This window comes from Haematobia irritans, chromosome 2 (assembly GCF_050003625.1).
Source record: "Haematobia irritans isolate KBUSLIRL chromosome 2, ASM5000362v1, whole genome shotgun sequence".
Classification (NCBI taxonomy): Eukaryota; Metazoa; Arthropoda; class Insecta; order Diptera; family Muscidae; genus Haematobia; species Haematobia irritans.
In genome coordinates this window covers 23067947-23085419 of record NC_134398.1, presented here as the reverse complement: position 1 = coordinate 23085419, position 17473 = coordinate 23067947, and the positions used below count along the sequence as shown (strand labels likewise).

At 36.7% G+C, this 17473-nt stretch overlaps 1 protein-coding gene across 3 annotated transcripts; it reads right to left on the bottom strand.

Moving 5' to 3' along the window:
* Window positions 1-4825: 4825 nt before the first annotated feature.
* On the bottom strand, window positions 4826-17473 carry LOC142223689 (long-chain-fatty-acid--CoA ligase heimdall-like). Of its 3 annotated transcripts, none has more exons than XM_075293545.1 (7): window positions 17430-17473; window positions 10546-11305; window positions 10080-10480; window positions 5935-6229; window positions 5501-5791; window positions 5142-5439; window positions 4826-5067 (listed from the first exon to the last, which is right to left on the bottom strand). In XM_075293545.1, exons 2-7 carry the CDS (start codon window positions 11221-11223, stop codon window positions 4979-4981), a joined length of 2052 nt encoding a protein of 683 aa, XP_075149660.1. In that variant the 5' UTR covers window positions 11224-11305; window positions 17430-17473; the 3' UTR covers window positions 4826-4978. The 3 variants fall into 3 exon arrangements, with proteins under 3 accessions (XP_075149660.1, XP_075149659.1, XP_075149658.1); XM_075293544.1 differs by lacking the exon at window positions 17430-17473 and adding an exon at window positions 17345-17384; XM_075293543.1 differs by lacking the exon at window positions 17430-17473 and adding an exon at window positions 17313-17372.

The following is a 17473-nucleotide window of genomic DNA, read 5'->3' as shown; positions in this document are numbered from 1 at the left end:
TAAAATTGCTTCAGATTTAAACGTTTCCCATATTTTTTTACTAACATTGTGTTCCACCCTAGTGCATTAGCCTACATAAATTTTGAGTCTATAGATTTTGTAGAAGTCTATCAAATTCTTCCAGATCGAGTGATATTTAAATGTATGTATTTGGGATAAACCTTTATATATAGCCTCCAACACATTTGACGGATGTGATATGGTATCGAAAATTTAGATCTACAAAGTCGTGGAGGGTATAATATAGTCGGCACCGCCCGACTGCAGACTTTCCTTACTTGTTTTATTTTATTATGATGTATTGGTATTACTCAATTATGTATGGAACAAAATATCGGCCAAATGGGCGCCGCGACCTAGGTGGCACACCTCCATCCGATGGTCCAAAGTTTCGATGACGCTGAGGCATAATGGAGGTTCTATGCCGTTAATATGCCGAATTATCTCATCCTTTAGCTCTTGAATTGTTGCTGGCTTATCGACGTACACCTTTCCTTTAAAATAACCCCAAAGAAAAAAGTCCAACGGTGTCAAATCACATGATCTTGGCGGCCAATTGACATCGCCATTACGTGAGATAACACGGCCATTGAATTTGTTGCGCAAAAGAGCCATTGTTTCGTTAGCTGTGTGGCAAGTGGCACCGTCCTGCTGAAACCACTATCGTCCACATCCATATCTTGCAATTCGGGCCATAAAAAGTTCGTTATTATCTCACGATAGCGAACACCATTCCCAGTAACTGCCTGACCGTCCTCAGTTTGGAAAAAATACGTCCCGATGATGCCGCCAGACCATAAACCGCACCAAACAGTCACTCTTTGTGGGTGCATTGGTTTTCGACAATCACTCTTGGATTCTCATTCGCCCAAATGCGGCAATTCTGTTTATTGACGAATCCACTGAGGTGAAAATGTGCTTCATCACTGAAGATGATTTTCTTCGAAAATTGTTCATCCACATCATAATATGTCTCGATAACTTTAACACGTTGTTGGATTGTGTATCTCTGCATGGTTCAAATTAAGTAAGTCTGAAATAGAGAAATGTCAAATAAAATTCGGAAAAAAAACTTGGCGTTTAGATGTGGTTCACATTCAACGTCGGCCCTTACAATTTAACCACCCTTTATAACTATATACCGATATGGACCTAGTTAGGCATGGTTGTTAACGGCCATGTACTAGCACAATGTTCCAAATTTCAACTGACTCGGATGAAATTTGCTCCTCCAAGAGCCTCCAAAACCAAATCTCGCGATCGGTTTATATGGGGGCTATATATGATAATGCACTGATATTGACCACTTTTGGCATGGCTGTTAAATATCATATACTACCACCATGTACCAAATTTCAATCAGATCGGATGAATTTTGCTTCTCCAAAAGGCACCGGAAGTCAAATCTGCACCCTCAAAAAAAATCGCTTCTTTAACATATGTTCCAAACATATTTTGCAGGAAGCACATATATTATTGCATACTGCCGAAACATTAATATGTTTGTTTTATGTGAACATATTATATGTTTGGAAGCATTTTGAGCCAAAAATATTATATGCTTGGAAGAATTTCTCCCAAACACGATTGTGCTCATTCCCTAACATACTCGTAATTTTCACTTCCACGAAATTTTTTAGTTATTGGCACCTTTTTCTGTAATACAAATAATGTTGAAGAAATTATTCACTTTTATAAATTTTTTAAATTTTACCTTTCGCCTGCACGGAGAATCGAACCGAGGACCATACAGTTTGTAAGCCAACACACTATCCACTGGGCTACGTAGCTGTTATAGTCACCAGTAGATAATTATCGTTTTAAGTTACATTTATATAGCATAGTTTGCAGCGCCCACGAGCCCATGCAAACATAACATTATTTAACAGAAACATACATTTGTTTGCCACGTGGAGCAGTGGTTAGCATGTCTGCCTTGCATGCAAAGGGTCGTGGGTTCAATCCCTGCTCCGACCGAACATTTTTTTTGTTTTTTTTTTTTTTTTTTGTTTTTTAATTTACACATTTATATTTATACTATATTATTTTTTTTTTTAAATGAAACTTCGAAATATGCGTTATTAAAGATTTATAGTCAGTAACAGTGCTTGATATAAACGAAATTGACTGATTTTTGGATAAAATATTATTTTTTATTGCAAAAATAACAATCTTGTAATAAAAAACTGTTTTTGTACAAAACTTTAAAATTTGGAAAGAATTCAAAAACTAACAAAAGAAGAACGTGGAGTCGAGTATAAACATACATACATAATTTTATAATATAAACATAAATTTATTTAGGAGTGAACAGTTTTTTACTAGCATTTAACACCATCGCTCTAAAATTCCTTTTATTTTTCTTTAATAATTCATTTTAAAGAAAATAAACTTTTTAAATTGTTTTAGCTGTAAAACTCGAACTTAATGCCCGCTTTTATATTTGATGGTGTCCGTCAACTCCTCGTGGACTACTTTTTAATAAAGAAGAACTAAAGTTTGTTTTTTTACATTTTACTGTGTAATTTTTCACTCCTTTCCTCCTTATTTCATTTTACTGTCACTAAAGGGCACTATACTCTAAAAAGAGTATAGTGCCCTTTCGTTATTTTTATGAAGACCCCTGATTTCTTTTAACGAACCAAGAAAAAAATTGTGCCCATAATGCCAAAATGATAAACAAAACACATGTCCACACATACATAAAATGCTGCTCTCAAGGCGAAAACATAAGCTGTTTGTTTTTCAAATGTCTATTCTCTTGGTTCAGAATGTATATTCTCTTTATTCAAATTAAATAATATTTAGACTTAAACATATCAAATTTTTGGCCTTATCATAAAACAGTTTTCCGAAACAACATACAAGCGGTTTCACAGAAATTGTTCTCTTTTGACTCTTTTGCTGTGTTATATTGATATCTTTCGTCAACTCTCCCGGTTTCCATCTCTATTTCTTTCTCTATACTCTCTCGGTCACTTTAAATAAAATATCACAACATATGTATGTTTAGTCGAAATTTGTAAATTTATATATGTTTGTATTCACACATATGATTTTTATGAAACATTCATACCCCAAACATAATATATTCTAACATATTAACATAGATGTCCCAAACATTTAGTGTTAGTTTAGGAACATTACATGTTTGCACTTAAATATATTGTGGTTTAAAATCGTGCCCGAAACACATTTTGTTTAAATCGGAACATATGAAAAACATATTTTTCTAACAGTGTGGGGATCGGTTTATATGGGGGCTATATACAATTATGAACCGATATGAACCAATTCATGCATGGTTGTTGGATACCATATACTAACATCACGTACCAAATTTCAACCGAATCGGATGAATTTTGCTCCTCCAAAGGGCTCCGGAGGTCAAATCTGGGGATCGGTTTATCTGAGGGCTATATATAATTATGGACCGATGCGGGCCAATTTTTGCATGGGTGTTTGAGGTCATATATTAACTACATGTACCAAATTTCAGCTCGATCGGATGAAATTTACTTCTCTTAGAGGCTCCGCAAGCCAAATCTGGTGATCGGTTTATATGGGGCTATATATAATTATGCACCGATGTGGACCAATTTTTGCATGGTCATTAGAGACCATATACTAACACCATGTACCAAATTTCAGCCTGATCGAATGAAATTTTCTTCTCTTAGAGGCTCCGCAAGCCAAATCTGGGGATCGGTTTATAGGGGGGATATATATAATTATGGACCGATGTGGACCAATTTTTGCATGGTCATTAGAGACCATATACTAACACCATGTACCAAATTTCAGCCGGATCGGATGAAATTTGCTTCTCTTAGAAGCTCCGCAAGCCAAACCGGGGGATCGGTTTATATGGGGGCTATATATAATTATTGACCGATGTAGACCAATTTTTGCATAGTTGTTAGGGACCATATACTAACACCATGTACCAAATTTCAGCCGGATCGAATGAAATTTTCTTCTCTTAGAGGCTCCGCAAGCCAAATCTGGGGATCGGTTTATATGGGGGCTATATATAATTATGGACCGATGTGGACCAATTTTTGCATGGTTGTTAAAGACCATATAGCAACACCATGTACCAAATTTCAGCCGGATCGGATGAAATTTGCTTCTCTTAGAGAGTCTGCAAGCCAAATTTGGGGGTCCGTTTATTTAAATGGGGGCTATACGTAAAAGTGGACCGATATGGCCCATTTGCAATACCATCCGACCTACATAAATAACAACTACTTGTGCCAAGTTTCAAGTCGATAGCTTGTTTCGTTCGGAAGTTAGCGTGATTTCAACATACGGACTCAGAATTTCACCACGACCCAGAATATATATACTTTATGGGGTCTTAGAGCAATATTTCGATGTGTTACAAACGGAATGACAAATTTAATATACCCCCATCCTATGGTGGAGGATATAAAAACTATTCAATTAAAAATTTAATTGATTCAACAAATTGTTTAATTGAAACAAAAATCAATCACAAACATTAAAACCTAATAGTATCAATTAATTTTTAGTTGGATCAATAATTTGTTTTAATTGATACTATCATTTCTATGATTGAAGACATTTCAATTAAAAATTATTTGGATCAACGAACTTCGTGATTGACGAGAAAAATATTTTTTTTTTGTTTGTATACAGTGAAACCTTTGAGAAGTAGATATCCACGGTCGCCTATATTTTGTTCACACTTGAAAGTCGTTCAGTGTATAGCATATAGCAAATTTCACCGATCAAATGTCCCCTTTTGACAGGTGTCCGGTGTTCAGAGTGTCCAAGTTTGAGAGGTTTCACTGTATATAGATAATTTCTATAAAGTATATTTATATCAAAGAGATTTGTCTTTAATACACAGATAGTATCCATAATCTTTGTTAATAAGCCTCAAATTTGTTTGGTGCTCTAGGACAGCCCTTGAAATATTCTCTCTGCATAAGATGTCAAAGATTGGCTCTCTTCAGATGTTTTCACCCCTTTGATACATTTCCTCTATAAATTGAGTATATTTTTCATGTATAAAACTGCGACGACTTTTAAGAGTAGGTCCTAAAATACATAAAAAAAACAACAAAAATAGAAAAAAATAGAAAGAAAATAAATATTAAATAAATTTTACTAACCTAGTTCCCCAGTTGGTACAGAAAAATCATGAGGCAATACCGAAAAATATTGAATTTTTTGAGCATTTGATATGGCTTTCTCATTTGCCCGTTTTATACCAGCTTCCAAAGCCCTGTAGATAGGATCATCCAATTTTATTTGAACTGTATTGGGATCAAAATTTTGTAAATCATCAGGCAATTGAATATGAAGCATATGTGAAAGGTGAGTGTAATGTTGACCTATAGAAGACAACCAATCCACAGCTTCTGGTAGTAAAATATCCAATGGATAACCCGTTTCAGGATCTATAAAGGTCTAGGGGAAATGAAATTTTCAATTAACTTAATTGACAGCAATATATTAAATTTGCTTTTACCTTAAAAGTAAGCAAGGCAGTAACATATTTTCTTCGATCTCCAATTGCCACTACATTACTGAGACATGGCAACTCTTTTTTGATAAGATCTTCTATGTAATTGGGTGGCATATTTTCCCCACCAGAAGTGATAATCAATTCCTTGATACGACCATTGATATATAAATTCCCCTCCAAGTTTAGATGACCCATGTCACCTGTTAACAACCATCCATCTCCGGTAAGAGTTTCTTTGGTCTTTTGGGGTTCCTTTAAATAACCCATGAAATTCATACGTCCTCGCATTAAAACCTGAAAATAATTTCAAAAATTTCAAATGTAATTTGTTTGCTCACAAAAGAAAATAATGAAAAATTAAAAAAAAAGAATAGAAAAATCCTGTATAGATTTTTCTTTTTTTTTTTAATTTTTTATTAATATTTTGTTTTTCTTACTTCTCCTTTTCCATTTCCAGTGTCCTTATTTATTCTAACTTCAATATCTCCTATGGGTTTACCCACTGCTTCCAAATCATTATAATCAAAATTGTATACCACAATACCGCATGTCTCCGATAATCCATAACAAACGGTAAGGGGCTGATCCAAACTCATAAAAAATAACTTCAACTCTTTCGGTACTGGGGCACCACCAATGAAACAGCTTTTCAACTTATCCAAACCCAAATTCTTCCGACATCGTGACACCCAGAGAGAGGCAATGCAATATTTCAGATATGACAGAGATTTTCTAAAAATAAAGATTCAAGGGCGTATGGGGAATATTATTGTAATGTTGTGATCTGAAAACGAAGGCACTGAAATGTGTAAGACAATTAAATCAGGGGTCAGGTTACTCTTTCCTCGTGTATGCACACACTGAACAAAAATAAAGAATAACATTTTGCCAATTAAAATTTTAATTAAATTTTAAAATGCATTAAATATTTAATTGATTTAACAAATTTATAAAAATCAATCACAAATTCCCATTAGTGGACAACCCTCTACTTTCAATTTTCAAAAAATCGGACAATTTGGAACCCACTCCGGTATTGATTTAATCACCTTCTCCCACGTTCCCTGTAAATTCCAAGTATTTTAAAATGCATTAAATATATAATTGATTTAACAAATTTATAAAAATCAATCACAAATTCCCATTATTGGACAACCCTCTACTTTCAATTTTTAAAAAATCGGGCAATTTGGAACCCACTCCGGTATTGATTTAATCACCTTCTCCCACGTTCCCTGTAAATTCCAAGTATACCGGAGAAGGTTAGATTTTCCTCTAATTTTTTAAAGGGACGTCACTTTTCCGAACCAAACATCTACAAATACAGAAGTGGATAACACCCTTAAACTTCCCTGAAAATATCAAGAAAATCTGGGAACTTTCCTTCAAGTCTCTTATTGCCTTTATAAATTTCCAGGTTGGCTTAAATGCATATTAATTTTATATAGTACCAACCTTCAAATGTTTCGTGTCAAAATTTTACGTCTGTAAGTCAATTAGTTTGTGAGATAGACCGTCTTTTGTGAAGCAACTTTTGTTATTGTGAAAAAAAATGGAAAAAAAGGAATTTCGTGTTTTGATAAAATACTGTTTTCTGAAGGAAAAAAATACGGTGGAAGCAAAAACTTGGCTTGATAATGAGTTTCCGGACTCTGCCCCAGGGAAATCAACAATAATTGATTGCTATGTAAAATTCAAGCGTGGTGAAATGAGCACGGAGGACGGTGAACGCAGTGGACGCCCGAAAGAGGTGGTTACCGACGAAAACATCAAAAAAATCCGCAAAATGATTTTGAATGACCGTAAAATGAAGTTGATCGAGATAGCAGAGGCCTTAAAGATATCAAAGGACCGTGTTGGTCATATCATTCATCAATATTTGGATATGCGGAAGCTCTGTGCAAAATGGGAGCCGCGCGAGCTCACATTTGACCAAAAACAACAACGTGTTGATGATTCTGAGCGGTGTTTGCAGCTGTTAACTCGTAATACACCCGAGTTTTTCCGTCGATATGTGACAATGGATGAAACATGGCTCCATCATTACACTCCTGAGTCCAATCGACAGTCGGCTGAGTGGACAGCGACCGGCGAACCGTCTCCTAAGCGTGGAAAGACTCAAAAGTCCGCTGGCAAAGTAATGGCCTCTGTTTTTTGGGATGCGCATGGAATAATTTTTATCGATTATCTTGAGAAGGGAAAAACCATCAACAGTGACTATTATATGGCGTTATTGGAGCGTTTGAAGGTCGAAATCGCGGCAAAACGGCCCATATGAAGAAGAAAAAAGTGTTGTTCCACCAAGACAACGCACCGTGCCACAAGTCATTGAGAACGATGGCAAAAATTCATGAATTGGGCTTCGAATTGCTTCCCCACCAACCGTATTCTCCAGATCTGCCCCCAGCAACTTTTTCTTATTCTCAGACCTCAAAAGGATGCTCGCAGGGAAAAAATTTGGCTGCAATGAAGAGGTGATCGCCAAAACTGAGGCCTATTTTGAGGCAAAACCGAAGGAGTACTACCGAAATGGCATCAAAAAAGTGGAGGGTCGTTATAATCGTTGTATCGCTCTTGAAGGGAACTATGTTGAATAATAAAAACTAATTTTGACAAAAAAAATGTGTTTTTCTTTGTTAGACCGGGGACTTATCAGCCATCCTGTTAAACTTGAACATTTTAGTTTTGTTTTTTTAGTTTGAGAAGAGGTCCCCTCCCCGAGCAAATATCGAAAAATGGTTTAGCGTATCTTTGTGTAGACGTCACCCACAACCTTTCCTGAAAATTTGAAGCAAATCATCATCAAATCAATGTTCAAAATGCCCCTCTTCCCGACCAAATGTCACAAAATTAGGTACCCTATATTAATTTCATGACCTCCCCCACGTCCTCTGTAAATTTCAAGTAAATTGGAAAAGAGCCCTTTTATTTTTCCACGACCAAAAAACTCAGGTATCCCATATAAATATCATAACCTGGGGGAGTTCTCCGCAAATCGCCAGTAAGCCAGAAAATTTTAGTTTTTCACTGTAACTACTTTAAAAAAGTCGTGCAAAGGGGAGGTCCTCCTATCCGACCAAATATCGATAAATAAGGTAGCGCATCTTTCTCTAGACGCCCTCTTCAAGCAAATCGGATAAAAGTGGGTCAAGGGGTGGTCGCCCTCCACGTCCAAATATTAACAAATCAGGTACCCCATATTAATTGTATAACCTCGCGTCATGTTCTCTGTAATTCTTAAGAAAATCAGAGAATTCATTTTTTTCACTGTACTTTAAAAAAATGTGTGGCAATGGGTAGGTCCCCTCCCCGACCAAATAGGGAAAAATAAAAAAGCGCATCTTTGTCTAGACATTGCCAATTTCCAATTTTGAAAAAGTCCGGCAAGGGGGAGGTCCCCTATCCCACCGGATATCAAAAAAGAGGTACCATATTTTCACCACATAATCGCCTCTACGTTCTTCGAATATATAAAGTTAATCGGTTCAGCCGTTTCCGAGCTTACCCGGAACATACAAATAAATAAACATACTTTGAATTTTATATATATACAGAATTATAGTCGGATGTCTATATTTCGATATTTTACAAACGGAATGACAACCCTATTATGCCCCCATCATCATTCTATGGTGGTGGGTACCATACGCACATTCTTCCATACAATGCTATGTGCAAAGTCATTGTTTTATTTGGGGAAGGTACAAGTAATACAAGGAGGAAGCGATTTTCGATACCCAACATAAATAAAGTGTATGTGGGGAATTCTCGTTGATTTGTGGTTACTGTCAGCTTAAAAATTGGGATTTTCGAGATGATGGCATGAATGATCCGAAGCCTTACGAACAGTAGACCGAGTGACATCAATCGCTGCAGAACTTCCGATAGCAGCAGCCGATTCAAACTAACGGGATTCGTTCGCATCTACCTTTGTATTTAACTCGATTCGTTCCCATCCAACTATTGTAACTCGCCATCCCCTCTTTTCCAAGGCTATACTAGCTCCCGCCTAACGCGGTTCGTTCGCATATGCGATTCGTTCGCTTACGCAGTTCGTGTGCTTCCGTGGTTCGTCCGCATATGTAGTTCGTCTGCTTACGCGATTTGTTCATATACGCAGTTCGTCACCTACGCCATACGTTCGCATCACCCGAGTGCTAGTATAGCCGAATCCCCTCCATTCCCTCTTCTATTTACACAAGTCGAAGGGATACGACCCCAGCATCATCGCCATCCCCGTTCCACAAGCACCAGTCGGCAAGACATCATCGCCATTTTCATTCACGGTCACCAGTTGGCATGACATCATCGCCACCCTCGTTCATGAGTACCAGTCGGGCCAACGCCATTATCACCCCGCAATTCTCCATCACCAGCTTCCATCACACCGTCCGTCATCAGTCAGTATTACACCGTTCATTACCGCCACCACACCGTCCCTAACAATAACCATTTAATCAATTAGAATTAGAAGTTCCACTTATATGCCCCAAACATCGGTAGATCCACAATGTCTACCGATGACTCGAACATTTGCTCTCTATCTTCGCTGAAGGTATTAAAATTTAATATACTTTACTACCTCTTGCCTGGATTAAGATGATATTCCAGCGTGACTTCTCGGGCCCATCCCATTAACTTTTTAAATACTGTCCAGTAGTTTGCCTCCATAGACATTAATTTCTCTTGCAGTTTTTCATAAACCCGAGGAACACCAAGCATCCTTGTAGGCTTCATTTCAATCATGGTTTGGCCAAGCGTACCCTTTAATGCATTTCGATCGGCAAAAAACACTTTTGTACCATTCAACATAGCCATGAAGATGTCAAAAAATTGACCAGCAATATGATTTAAAGGTAAATAGCTGATGATAGTCTCATTTCCTTGACAAAGATTAGGGAGGGATTTGCTTACAGCTTGAGCAGTATAGAGAATGGCATCGTGGGAGACCATAACACCTTTGGGCATACCCACAGTACCAGACTAGAAATTGAAAGAAAAGAGAATGAGAGAGAGAATATTTTCTAATATCCACCCACATAACTTACAGTGAATATAAGCAAAGCACAATCGTTGGGCGCCAATGCAAGATCTCTTAAATGCAATTCTTCATTTAAATCCGTATTCCATTCCATTTGCATTAAATCAATCCATCGATAATATCCCTTTGTCTTTTCAGATTTACTGAAACCGTATGGACCCCGTAATTGGACAATGGCTTGTAAATTTGGCAGTTTTTCTTTTATATTCTGAATTTTCTCAAATTGTTGACTGTCCTCAACTATTACCACAGAGGCTTCAGATGTATGGAGAACATGATGAATAGTATCTGATGAATTTGTGGTGTAAATTCCCGTGGATATAGCATTGATTTGTATTGCTCCCAAATGTATATAAAACCATTCGGGACAATTTGAGGCCAATATTCCAACTGAGGTTCGTGGTTTCACATTCAAATGGAGTAAAGCTAAGGCTGCCTTTTTTACATTGATTTCATATTCTCTGTAGCTAATAATGGTCCAATTCTCTTGAATTTGGGATGTATCGAAGGTTTGATTTTTTACAACCAAAGCTGGTAAATTGCTATATTTTTGGCAACATGTACGAAAAAATTGTGGTATAGTCTGTGGTTTGAATTCGTTTAAGGAATTGCTCGATGCCAATATTTGAACTGCCTCATTTAGACAACACGAAAAATGATTTGTGGCTGCTCTGAAGGAAGTCATTTTAAAGGTATACTGAAAACTTAAAGGAACTTCAACAGAAGTTTTCTTTGTGATATTTCCATGGGATTGCGCATAGATTTCTCTGTAAGAAACAAAAAATAAAAAAAAAAAAACAACAATGTGACGAAGATATTCTGTAGTTACATTATCTTTCTAACCATGCTAATATATATTTAGTATAAACCACTCTAATAATAATAAAAAATCTATAGAAACACCACATATTTCCCACATAAATTATAGTTCACATATTTTTCGTACCACTCTAATAAACTATAACTTTGTATCAGTCTAATACCCATATCGCCATCACAACAACATGTACACGCATAAAAGGAATATTATCACCTCATTGAGCAAAATATTCTTTTTGTTTGGGAAGAAAACAATATTTTTGCCGCAAGATGTTGTTTTCTCACCAAACATAAAATTGTTATCGAAATCAGATATCAGAGATTGTTGTCGATATCAGTCCGACGAAATATGGTAGCTAAAAACATGTTCACCGTCCGAAACTAACATCTTGCTCTAGGAGTTGATCATATTCCTTTTCTGGATGTATAAATATGGTCAAACCTCTAAGAAGTGGAACCACGGTCGCCTGAATTTTGCCCACAATCGAGACGTGTAAATGGATCTTCGAGATAAGGAAATCTCTCGCACTCTTTTTTCTCAGACAAGTTTTGAACTATCCTCCCAAGCTTAGAGTAAATATTCTTTACAAGTTCATTGTAAATCTTCCTTACAAGTTGATGTATATCTTCTCCACAAGAAACTCGATCTCGCAAGTTGAGGGTTACTTTACCTAACAAGACGACGGTAAATCTTCCGTAGAAGTTGAACGTAAAATATTCCTCACATTTTGATCTTAAATCTTATAAGTTGAAGGTAAAACCTTTCTCACACGTTGAGCTTAAAATCTTCCTCAACGGTTGAGGGTAAAATATACCTGACAAGTTGAGGGTAAAATATTCCTCACAAGTTGACGGCAACATCTTCCTCACGGCTTGAGGGTTACCCTCATAAGTGGGGGCAACATCTTCCTCACATTTTTGGGAGTAAAATTTTCCTTACAAGTTGAGAGTAAAGTCTTCCTCAGGAGCTGAGGGTAACTCGTTCTCGCAAGTTGCGGGTAAAAACTTCTTCACAAATTGAAGACAACCTCTTCTTCACGGGTTGACGGTAATGCGCTTTACGACAGTGCTCGTGCCGATCATATCCCATATATTGCGCACATTATAGGTTAAGTCCGAAGGCATAATCGATACTGCTACATGTTTATGGGATCGCTAACACATTTAACGATTATTTAGTCATCGCCGACAAGTCGTATCGATCCGACACACTGTAAGATTCTTTACAAACCCCTACATTCCGTCCGGAATAACTGATAGTCTATAAAGCGCATAAAATATTCCTCTCAAGTTGATGTTAAATCTTCCTAACAAGTCGTTAGTAACTCCTCCTCACAGATTGAAGGTTACATGTTCCTCACGGATTGAGGGTAAAATATTCCTCACAAATTGAGGGTAACTCTTACTAACAAGTTAAGAATAAATTCTTCCTCAAGTTGAGGGCAACATCTTTCTCACAAATTGAGGATAAAATCTTCCTCACAAGTTGGGGGTACATTTTCCTTGCAAGTTGATGTCAACATTTTCCTCACGGGTTGATGATAAATATTCCTTACAAGTTCAGGGTACATTTTCCTTACAAGTTTATGTCAACATCTTCCTCAGGGGTCGACGGTAAAATAGTACTCACAAATAGAGGGTAACTCCTCCTCACAAGTTGATGAAAAATTTTCCTCGCAAGTTGATGGTAATTCTTCCTCACAAGTTGAAGGCAACATCTTCCTCACAAGTTGATGGAAACATCTTCCTCACGGGTTGATGGTAAAATATTCCTTACAAGTTGAAGGAAAAATTTCCTTACAAGTTGATGTCAACCTCTTCCTCACAAATTGAGGGTAACTTTTCCACACAAGTTGATGAAAAATTTTCCTCACAAGTTGAGGACAATATTTTTCTCACAAGTTGAGGGTAAAATCTTCCTTTCGGGTTGAGTGTAAAATCTTCCTCACAAGTTTGGGATAAAATCTTCCTCACAAGTTGAGGGTAAAATCTTCCTCTCAAGTTGAGCGTTAATCTTTCTCACTGGTTGAAGGTAAAATCTTTCTTACCAGTTGAGAGTAAAGGTGGGTATTAAGATCGAGTTTAGCCGCTAAATCACTTTTTTCTCAAGATTACTTTTCTTTATTAATCCATTTTAAGGAATAAAAACTTTATGAAAAGTTGCTTTTGGCTATTATTATAACTTCATGTTGTAATAAAATTTGCAACAAATATGTATAATTTTATGCCTTATTTTGATGATTTAATTTTCACTTTAGCGGCTAAACTCAAAGCTAGTACTCATTTTAATGGTAAATCTTATCACAAGTACATTGAAACTCTTCCTCACAAGTTGATGATAAATCTCCCTCACAAGTTGAGGGCAAAATCTTCCTCACTGGTTGAAGGTAAAATCTTTCTTACCAGTTGAGAGTAATGCGCTTTACAGACTATCAGTTATTCCGGACGGAATGTCGGTGTTTGTAAAGAATCTTACAGTATGTCGGATCGATACGACTTGTCGGCGATGACTAAATAATCGGTAAATGTGTTATCGATCCCATAAAAATGCAGAAGTATCGATTATGCCTTCGGACTTAACTTATATTGTGCACAATATATGGGATATGTTCGACACGATCGCTATCATCCGGAATAACTGATAGTCTGTAAAGCGCATAAGAGTAAATCTTATCACAAGTACAGGGTAACTCTTCCTCACAAGTTGATGATAAATCATCCTCACAAGTTTAAGGCAACATCTTTCTCACAAGTTAAGGGCAAAATCTTCCTTACGGGTTGAGTGTAAAATCTTCCTCACAAGTTTGGGATAAAATCTTCATCACAAGTTGAGGATAAAATCTTCCTCTAAAGTTGACCGTTAATCTTTCTCACAGGTTGAGGTTAACTCTCCCTCACACGTTGAGGATAAAATCTTACTCACAAGTTGAGGGCAACATCTTTCTTATAAGTTGAGGGTAAAATCTTCCTTTCGGGTTGAGTGTAAAATCTTCCTCACAAGTTTGGGATAAAATCTTCATCACAAGTTGAGGGTAAAATCTTCCTCTCAAGTTGATCGTTAATCGTTCTCACAAGTTGAGGGTAAAATCTTCCTCTCAAGTTGATCGTTAATCGTTCTCACAAGTTGAGGGTAACTCTTACTCACACGTTGACGATAAAATATTACATCTTTCTCATACTTTGAGGGCAAAATCTTCCTTTCGGGTTGAGTGTAAAATATTCCTCACAAGTTTGGGATAAAATCTTCCTCACAAGTTGAGGGTAAATCCGTCCTCTCAAGTTGACCGTTAATCTTTCCCACAGGTTGAGGTTAACTCTTCCTCACACGTTTAGGATAAAATCTTCCTCACAAGTTGAGGGCAACATCTTTCTCACAAGGTGATCGTAAATTTTCCTCACAAGTAGAGGATAAACCTTACCTAAAATTTGATGATAAATCTTCCTCACAAGATAGGGTAAAATGTTTCTCCCAAGATGAAGGTCAAATTTTCCTCACAAGTTGAGGCCAAATTTACCTCACATGTTGTTCGTAAATCTTCCTTACAAATTGAGTGAAAAATCTTTCCCACAAGTTAAGAGTAAAGTCTTCCTCACAAGAACAGGGTAGATCTTCCTCACACGTTGAGGATAAAATCTTACTCACAAGTTGAGGGCAACATCTTTCTTATAAGTTGAGGGTAAAATCTTCCTTTCGGGTTCAGTGTAAAATCTTCCTCACAAGTTTGGGATAAAATCTTCATCACAAGTTGAGGGTAAAATCTTCCTCTCAAGTTGATCGTTAATCGTTCTCACAAGTTGAGGGTAACTCTTACTCACACCTTGACGATAAAATATAACATTTTTCTCATACTTTGAGGGCAAAATCTTCCTTTCGGGTTGAGTGTAAAATATTCCTCACAAGTTTGGGATAAAATCTTCCTCACAAGTTGAGGGTAAATCCGTCCTCTCAAGTTGACCGTTAATCTTTCCCACAGGTTGAGGTTAACTCTTCCTCACACGTTTAGGATAAAATCTTCCTCACAAGTTGAGGGCAACATCTTTCTCACAAGGTGATCGTAAATTTTCCTCACAAGTAGAGGATAAACCTTACCTAAAATTTGATGATAAATCTTCCTCACAAGATAGGGTAAAATGTTTCTCCCAAGATGAAGGTCAAATTTTCCTCACAAGTTGAGGCCAAATTTGCCTCACATGTTGTTCGTAAATCTTCCTTACAAATTGAGTGAAAAATCTTTCCCACAAGTTAAGAGTAAAGTCTTCCTCACAAGAACAGGGTAGATCTTCCTCACACGTTGAGGATAAAATCTTACTCACAAGTTGAGGGCAACATCTTTCTTATAAGTTGAGGGTAAAATCGTCCTTTCGGGTTGAGTGTAAAATCTTCCTCACAAGTTTGGGATAAAATCTTCATCACAAGTTGAGGGTAAAATCTTTCTCTCAAGTTGATCGTTAATCGTTCTCCCAAGTTGAGGGTAACTCTTACTCACACGTTGACAATAAAATATTACATCTTTCTCATACTTTGAGGGCAAAATCTTCCTTTCGGGTTAGAGTGTAAAATATTCCTCACAAGTTTGGGATAAAATCTTCCTCACAAGTTGAGGGTAAATCCGTCCTCTCAAGTTGACCGTTAATCTTTCCCACAGGTTGAGGTTAACTCTTCCTCACACGTTTAGGATAAAATCTTCCTCACAAGTTGAGGGCAACATCTTTCTCACAAGGTGATCGTAAATTTTCCTCACAAGTAGAGGATAAACCTTACCTAACATTTGACGATAAATCTTCCTCACAAGATAGGGTAAAATGTTTCTCCCAAGATGAAGGTTAAATTTTCCTCACAAGTTGAGGCCAAATTTGCCTCACATGTTGTTCGTAAATCTTCCTTACAAATTGAGTGAAAAATCTTTCCCACAAGTTAAGAGTAAAGTCTTCCTCACAAGAACAGGGTAGATCTTCCTCATAAGTTGAGGTTAACTCGTTCTCGCAAGTTGCTGTTAAAGTCTTCCTCACAAGTTGAAGGTAAATTTTCCTCACAAGTTGAGATTCACTCTTCAACACAAGTTGAGGGTAAATCTCCTCCCCACACGTAGAAGTTAAATCTTCCTTACAAGCTACCGATCATCCTAGACCACCACCGATACACACATCGACCCTATCAGCGATAGCTACCACCTCTCTACATCAACAGTACTGTAATAGGCCGCTGTCGTGCATCATCAAGATCATCTCCTATAAATCGCCACAGAAAAAGTTCACGATTATCTCAAAATCGTTCAATTCAGCATCAGGAACCAGTACACAAACTACCGCCAATCCATCCCTTTGCTTTTGTTTAACGTCATCATTCTTTTTTCTGGTTCTTAAGGATGAATAATTTTTGTTTCGTTTCTTGAGGGTAAACATCAAAATCACGTAGCAAATTCCAGGTGGAACAAGTGGAAACTCATCGAGGAAAACATGGAATAATGAACTGAATCGTCAAAGGGAGCTTGGAAGATCCAGAGCTAACTTAAACTAGCCTATAGCAATAAAAAGTCTTTGCGTCAAGTTTCAAACAGATATCTGAATTCGACCGAAATTTAACGTGATTTCGACAGATGGACGGATGTGCGGACATGATGAGATCCCCTCAGATTTCGGCAATATTTCTATGCTCAGGAGGTATTTCTGTATCGATTTGGTATATACTTTACACGGTATTGAAACAATATTTCTGTTAGATACATTTTTCTCAGATTCAAAATTATTAAACCCCGGACCGGACTGTGTGGTTTCGGGTATAAAAAACAAAAAAGAGATTTATAAACCAACTTTTACTAGAATAATTCCATCGTTAAAAAAAAATCTTTCGATTCCGAATTTTTATTTTTTTTTTTATTATTTAAATCATTTAATAATTCGTCAAATAGACAATGTGTATTTACTTCAATAACTATTACACTTTTAAATGCTTACATAATTTAATTCAAATAATCCGTTAGACTCACTTGTATACACTTTGTTTTGTCTCTTCACAATTTGATTTTTTTAACTAAACTTTTACAAAAAAATGCAATATGTATTTATACTTACTTGTTGGCAATTTATTTGCACAAAATCAATAATATAACCCCTAG